Raw genomic sequence first — 7,580 nt, 5'->3', positions numbered from 1 at the left:
TTTAAGACCTTGTGTGAGGATGGAAGGTGAGAGACTGTGTGTGTCCCTATGATGTGCATGTCTGACATTTTGTGTGTGAGACCTTCTATGGTGGAACAGTAAGAATGTGTGTGTGTGTGTGTGTGTGTGTGTGAGAGAGAGAGAGAGACTTGTGTGTGTGTGTGGGGGGGTGCAGCTTATGCACGTGTGTTTGTCCGAAAGCCCGTGTGTGTGTGTGTGTAGGTGTGCCCTCCTCTTTATAGCCACGCCCACTTTGTCCCAAGCCCCACCCCCAGCTCTGAGGCGTTTGCTTTTCCAATAGGTACCCAGCACTAGCCGCTGGGACTCACCCAAGCCGCGTCCAGCGCAGCGCCACAAGCCAGTGCCGGGCTTTTTGGGGGAGGTCTCAGTGGACCCGGCGCCCCCCAAACCCGCCCTCCCGCCGAAGTGTGGCTGTCTCCCCCTGTGGGTTTGTGGGGGAGGGGGCGCAGCAGGGATTCCCTCCCCCCACCCCCGCTCAACCCCCAAATCACCCCCCTCCCCGCCGCGATGTACGACTGCATGGAGGCGTTCGCCGTGGCTCCTCGGCAGCTCTTCGATGTCACCAACCAAGGCTCCTGCATGCTGCGCAAGGCGAGCATCAGCCCCTGTTTCGGGGCGCTGGATGCCTTCGGCTGGCCCCAGCCGGCCAGCCTGCAATGTAGGTGGACCCCGGTTCCTCCTTGGGCAAGGGAGGGGTGGGTGGGGTGGGCCGCGGCTTGACTGATGTGCTGCCGGGGATGGATGGATGGATGGATGGGTTACCACGCGTGGGGCTGGGCCGTGGGTGGGTGTTTCCGTGGGGAGGGGCGCACGCCCGGTGGCTGAGCGCCAGTGTGGCGGGGGGCGTGTGCCACCGCTGCCCGGGGGAGGGGGGGTATACATGTGCGTGGGTTGTTACCCGAGTGGGGGGAAGCAGAGAACCCACTTCGCGCCCGCGGTCTGGCCCCGGCTCTTCGCTTCGCTCGTTTCCTGCTTTAGAACTTTACGCGGGGGGTGGGGGGGAAAGTTTGGTGAGAAGTGTTTTTGGAGAAGGGCGGGGGGCGGGCGTGGGTCCTCCTCCCCACCGTCATCCTCCATCCATGGCCTCTCTCCGCTTTCCCCTGCTCCTGGGGTGGGGTACAGTTGGGGGGACACCGTGGCTCAGTTTCAGGGGCCCTGGGGTCCCCTGTCTTGTTTGGCTGGGGTTGGGGGTCGCGTGTCCTTTTCCAGTCCCCCTTTGTCTTTAGCGCGTTAATGAAAAGCCCCGGAGGGCAGGAAAATGAGGACCAGATGAGGGTGCGCTTTGAAGCCGATCCCAGGGGACCTCGAGCAGGGGGGGGGGGGGGGGGCGAGCAAGGCAGGAGGGGTCATTTCTTCCAGCCTCACTAGCCAGAGCCAGGGAATTTTTTTGTTTCTTTCTTTTAAATATGGAAATTTGGCGGCGATCCACCGAGCCGTGCAAACAGGATGAGGGATTGGAGATGTGCTGGGAGAGGAGCCTGTGGTCGGAGGTGTGTAGGGGGCACAGTATTGTGTCTAGCACCCCACCTGTAACCCTCCACCCCGGCAGAGCCAGGAGCAGGGAAGGGGTGTGGAACTAGTAAATGGGGGGGGGGGGAGGAATCTTCCATCCCCAGGACCCCCTGGCTGCGCTGAGCCTACAGGCTGCCTTTGAGTGGCAGCCAAATCTCTCTCTGCCTTTGGCAGCCACCACTTCTGTTTACAAGTTGAGGAACAGGCTGTTTTCAGCAGCCGGTTGTAGGGCAGGGAGAACGCCCCATTGCAGCCCCGGGCACCTAGCGGGGCAGAGATGGGCATAGGGATGGGGTGGGGCGCCCCCCCCAAGTAAATCTGACCTTTTCTCTCCTCCATCTCAGCCCCCCACCCCCTTTCCAACGGTTTCATTTCAGCGCTGGCCCCACCCCACTCTGCCAAGCTTTTCCCTGCCAAGGCTGCTCCGGTCTCGCTAACTCCCCGCTCCAAAATGGGGCACATAACCGTTCCTTAGCACCCTGGGCCTGGGGAGCAGGTCGAGGCCTGGACAGATCCCTAACGTGCCACCCCCCCTAAAGTTCCCATCCAGGTGTTTTTTTTTAGACTAGGAATCCATTGCAAACCCAGGACCTGTCTGGCATTCAGAGCCAGGTGGTAAAGACACCTCAAAACACTGTGGGGGATTGGGCCCCCCCATGTGTGTGCGTGGGGGGGAGGAGGGTGACTGCTTTTCCTTTCTCTCCTTCATTTGCTCCTGGCTCCTAGCCTCACTTGCTCCTCTCTTCAGCCTCAGTTTCCCACAGGGTACCAATCCCCCTGGAATTTTTAGCTTGGGCAGGACCCCACCTCTCCCAGGTGTAGTGTAGGCTTGGGCTATGCCGATTGGCTACAGGGCCTGAGCCTGGGGTCTTCAGTTGTAACTGGAATCTTTAGCTGCAGGTGAATGGGAAACCACACCTGCTGCCGGCTTGGGGTCTCCTCCCCACTCTGTGGCAGGAGGGTGGGAAATGACCCAGCAGTCCCTGCTCCCAGGAGCCGTGCTGGGCGACAGCAAGACAGCTGCATGCAGATGTGCCCGAATGGTTCTGTCCAGACCTGGTGCAGGGTGCCCCAGAGAACAACCAAGGCGGAGTGCTTGCCCAGTCCCCACCCAGCCAGGAGAGTTACCTCTGCCATCTGCTTTCACCACGGTGGGAATCAGGGATCAGGGTCGGGTGGACCCGGAACATGCATGTTCCTGTGGTTGTTTAGAATAGTAACAGCTAGACGCCCCGGCTGAAATTAGGGCCCCCTTCTGCCGGGTGCTGCAACAGAGCCAGTCCCTGCCCCAAAGAGCTCCCAGTCTGCAGAGGCGAAGGGAAACTGAGGCAAAGGGACTTGCCCCGGGTCACACAGCAGGTCACTGGCAGAGCTGGGAACAGAACCCAGGTCTCCCCCATCCTTGGTGTAATGAGCAACAGAGGGTCCTGTGGCACCTTTGAGTCGCTCCTTGGCACTGGCTGCATGGGACATGTAAAACATTCACCTCATTTGCCTGGAATGAGCGCTCCCCCCCCCATTGCGTTAACACCCCTCCCTCTACCCCAGCGACCTCTCTGCCCATGGACTCCGGCTGGCAACCCGATGCCAGAATCCCCCCTCTCCTTGCCCCAGGTTTCACGTGAGGCCAACCCAGCCTCAGCCGACCCCCAGGTAGTTGGGAGAAGCAGCACCTGGACTGGCCCTCCGAACCGAACCTCTCTTTGCTCGCCCCTCCCCTTCCGGAGCCAGGACACACCTCTGTCTGTCCTCATCTCTGGGCTGGCAACTCCTCTGGCTCAGGGCCTAGCTGCTAATCTCCCCCAATGGAGCCAGGCCAGCCGGGTTGTCCCCACCCTGGAGCTGGCATCCCCACCTGGGAAGGAGGGGCTGCCAGACAAGAATTCCCACTCTCCTTGGCTGCACTCACCCCGCAAGGGGCATAGCAGGGGCAATCAGGGCGGGTAGAGGGGTGGTCCCTGCTCTGTGCACATTGGGGGAGCAGGGGCCACCCCCACTCCTCAGGCAGCAGGGTACACAAGGCTCATGGGTGTAGGTCTTACACCAGCATGGCCCCATTGAGATCAGCGACCGGGCCCCAGGGCCCCATCCAGACCCTAGGTAGAAGAGTCCTATTTTGATTTCCTACCATCTAGCCCCCATGCCCCCCTGCCTTGGCAGCAATCTTCCTGAGGGCAACTTTTGGGGTAGTTCTCCACAACCCCCCCTGTTCCGCTGACCCATATGTCGTGGAAACCACAGTGAGCGAGGTCACCAGGGTGGCCCCGGAGCGGCTGTTGTCAAAGGGAGCAGGAGGCAATTTGGGGCTGGGCTGGCAAAAGCAGTGGCTACTTATCTTCCCAGCCTGGTAGCCTGTGGCACCTCCTGGGCAAGGAAGAGCTGCTGTAGTGATTGATCAGGGATGTGGGTGTGGGTGAGTGTGTTGTCTCCTAGACAGCAGAGGAGCATGCATTTGTTTGTGTGTGTTTGTGTCGGTTTGCATGGGTGTGCCCAGGCCTGGGGTGGGGGTGCGGTTCTGGGTGAGCCCTGCTCCGGGCTGGGCTGTGTGTCTTTGCTTGAGGCTGCGGGCATGTGTGGGTGTTTGGCTGTGGTGTGTGTCTGAGTGTGCGGGGGGGGGGGGGGGGAGGGGGGGGGCAGTGTGTGGATTACTCTCTTTGTAAAGTGTCAGGAATGCAGTTACTGAGACAAATGGCTTATATAGCGACCCAGCTGCAAACATTTTACGGCCGGTTATAAATGGCCTGTTTGAAGCTGTGCGAGGCTAGGGCAGGAATTTCCTCAATTTCAGCAATTTAGGCTTTAAAAAAAAAAAAAAAAAAAAATCTCAACCACCACCAAACTTCCTGCCCCAGGTCAGGCAGCGGGAGAACTGGGAGCAGGACCCGTAGCTGGGCCCAGCAAGAACAAGTGGGCTGGGCCATCAGAACCAGGCTTGTGGGAGAGCTGGCCCCGTGACAGTTCCGTCAGGAGCCTGCCCAGGGACCTTGTATTAAAGGATTCAGTAGGGCCGTGGGTTGCTGCTGATGCTGGCGTGGTTGTGCCAGGACATCAGGGCACCGGGCTGCAGATGCCAGTCAAGAGCTTTGCAGCCTCCTGTGAGCATGGGGTGAAAGGTAGAGCTGTGGGGCCACAAATGAGCCCAGATAAGAGAACTGGTCGCCAGTGGTGTGTGCCCCTAAATGTTTCCTTGCTGGAGGGCAAGACCACCCCTGCCCTTCTGCCCGCCAGGCCCCAGCTAGTCCAGGAGTGGGATAGGCAGCCCCCGTGTGCTGGCATCGCTGGTGGCAATCCAGAAGCGAGCAAAAGGCACAAGCCACAAGGTGGGTTGGTGTCCTGTGGAAGACGAGCTTTGCAGCGGGAATCCCAGCCCAGATCTGCACACACAGGCCCCGGGCTACCAACACCACCATAGCGACTGGCATTAAGCAGCCCCGCTGGCGGGCAGAGAGGCCAAGGACTGAACAGGTCGGGCAGCCCAAATTCCCATCCGACCCGCTGGCTGCTCCTCCTAGAGGGTTCAGAGCTGTGCAGAGCGGTGCTGGGATGGGAGAGCAGCGCAGGGCTGAAGGAAGAGGGGATGCCAGGCAGCTGAGCTGGGTTGCAGCATGGGGGGAGGGGTTGCTACAGGGCTGAGCTGGGGTGCAGCGAAGGGGGAGCAGAGACATGGCAGGGCCGAGCTGGGCACAGCACCTGCCGTCCTGCCCGCTCCAGCCCAGCGTGCACAGCCCCGGTTAGCTCGGCAGCTGCCCCTTCTGCGCTGAGCGTTTCCTGCCCGCGGCTTGGCTCTCCTGCCCACACCCCTCCTGCTGGTGCCCGCTCTGACGCGGGCATGCGGCGGCGGGCAGGATGCAATTGACTAGCGAGGGACCCTGCCCTGGTGTGACGCTACCCCCGGCCCCTCTCTGATTGGCTGCTTGGTGGGTGGTGGAGGGGCACCTGCTGCGCTGAGAGGAAATGACCCAGCATTATGGGAACAGGCTGGCAGCGGGGCCATGGCAGTGGGGTGTGTGGGGGGGGAAGGGGAGCGCCGTGCGTCAGGTGCCCACGTGGCTTTGGCACAGAGACGATTGCAAGCCCGAGCTGGTGCGGGGGGGTGGGAGGGGGAAGGAGATTGGGTCACGGGAGCCTGTCGGCGCCTCCCCAGGCAGCCCCGTGTAAAACAGCCTGGGGCCGCAGCAGCTCTGGCTGCCTCTGAGTGCTACGCCCCAGGATTCGCGGGGCCCGGGCCCTTCCTGGCTCCCGGGCCCTTCCTGGCTCCCGGCGCTGGGTCTGCAGGTGGGGCTGGCAGATCGCTGGGGAATGTGGTGACAGGCTCCGTCCGTCTGCGTGTCCCTCCACCCCACACACATCTCCAGGGGAGCGGAGCGCCCAGCGTTCTCCCTCTGGGGTTGAGGATTTAGGGGAGCAGGTGGGGTGGTTCAAGCCACCCCTTCCCCAAAGTAACCCCCCCCCCAAGCCCCCTCCCCAGGGCTCCTGGGAGGGTTGGCGTGTTGTGTACAGAAGCTATTAGGAAGGGATTAAGTTAGGGTTGTAATGTGATTCTCTCCAGGAAATGACAGGCCCGATAGCTGGTGGCCTCAGAGGGCCAGGAGCCTGTCCCAGCCTCTTGTAAAGTTACCAGCAGGCTCCAGATCTGATAAGAAGCCAGGAGCTGGGCCCCTTTTTCTCTCTCACCCAATGGATGGGGAGGAAGGGCTGGGCTGGGTGTGGGGGAGGGGCGGGAGGGCAGGAAAGCTGATGGGGGTGGGGGGAGAAATGTTGCACTCTGCCCTGGATCCTGGGGCCAAAGGGATGGACATGCAATGAGGGGAGAGAGAGGGGGCTGGATGTGTGGGGTAGGCGGCGGGACGGGGGTGAACGCCAAGGGGCAGAGGGATGCGTTACAGGGGATGGAATAGGAAAAGTGGAGAAACATTGTGGCAGGGGGATTGATCCAGCCAGAGAACGACTCTCCCCCAGGGGAAAGGCTGCGAGCCCCATTGCGCTGCGGCCTGGAGCTGGATCTGACAGGCACGTCGTCCCCCAGGGGGAAGGGCGGGGAGCCCAGGGGCTTTAGGTCAAAGCGATGTAGCAGGGACCCACCCTGCCCTGGCTGGGAGGGTTGCACTAGACAGGACCAGGGGGCTCTTCTTCGCTCCCAGATCCCAAAGTCCTGACTCCCCGCTAAGGGAAAACGAAGCCCCTGGCAGTGCTAGGTCAGTTACAGACCTTGGGACTTGGCCACCTGGTCTCTAGGAGGAGGGTAGGGCAGGGCAGTCTAGTGGCTGGGGAGTCCCGACACTAGGATTCTATTCCCAGCTCTGCCACTCACCTTGGGCAAGTCTCTGTGCCTCAGTTTCCCCCGCCACCCTCCATCTAGACTGTGAACTCTTTGGGGTCAGGGGCTGGCTCTCACTCTGTGTCTGTGCAGCGCCTGGCACAACGGGGCCCCGATCTCAGTAATATCAACGATAAGGTTGGGGAGGGGCCAGCTGAGGAGGTGCAATTGGGAGAGTGGTGTCTCGGTGCCCGTGCCATTGCTGAAGCTCTTGCAGTGCCAGGGGGAGGGACCAAAAAGGGCCCCAGAGCTGAGCTTGTGTGTGGGGAGAGGGGTTGAAATATTAATGGGGTGTAGGGGACAGGATTGCCCCTCTCCCCTTTGCTATCCATGTATTGGGAGCTGGTGGGGTGCAGGGGGCACCTCTTGGCCACCCACACTGTTGGGTGGGCCAAATCCAGGGCTGGTGCTTTGATCATCCAGAGTAGAATAAACAGATTTTAAATTGTTTCACAAAGGAGATCAGTGTATTATCCCCATTGTATAGCTGTGGAAACCGAGGCACAGGGAAGCAACTTACTCAAGGTCACACAGCAGAGCTGGGACTAGAACCCAGGGTCTATCCTGACTCCCGGTCTAGTGCTATAGCCATTAGGCAATACTGCCCCATGGCTTTACCCCATGGCTTTGCCCAGCCTAAGCTTTTGCCTGGATCTGGTTTTTGCATCTGAACATGAGGCTGGTCGGTGGAGCCCTGAGCTCCACTAGAACCACCATGAACCTCCCTTTG

The 7,580-nt window shown here is 60.7% G+C and overlaps 1 protein-coding gene across 1 annotated transcript in view; it reads left to right on the top strand.

Moving 5' to 3' along the window:
* Nucleotides 1-325: 325 nt before the first annotated feature.
* Nucleotides 326-7,580, top strand: part of RARG (retinoic acid receptor gamma) — a 29,659-nt gene continuing 22,404 nt past the window's right edge. The window contains 1 exon segment of the mRNA XM_034792969.1: nt 326-679. Within this exon segment, the coding sequence (XP_034648860.1) occupies nt 529-679 (151 nt within the window). The 5' untranslated portion in view covers nt 326-528.

Source organism: Trachemys scripta, chromosome 16 (genome assembly GCF_013100865.1).
Source record: "Trachemys scripta elegans isolate TJP31775 chromosome 16, CAS_Tse_1.0, whole genome shotgun sequence".
In the NCBI taxonomy this organism is placed as follows: Eukaryota; Metazoa; Chordata; order Testudines; family Emydidae; genus Trachemys; species Trachemys scripta.
Note: the sequence above shows the minus strand (reverse complement) of the source record. Positions and strands in the feature narration are given on the sequence as shown.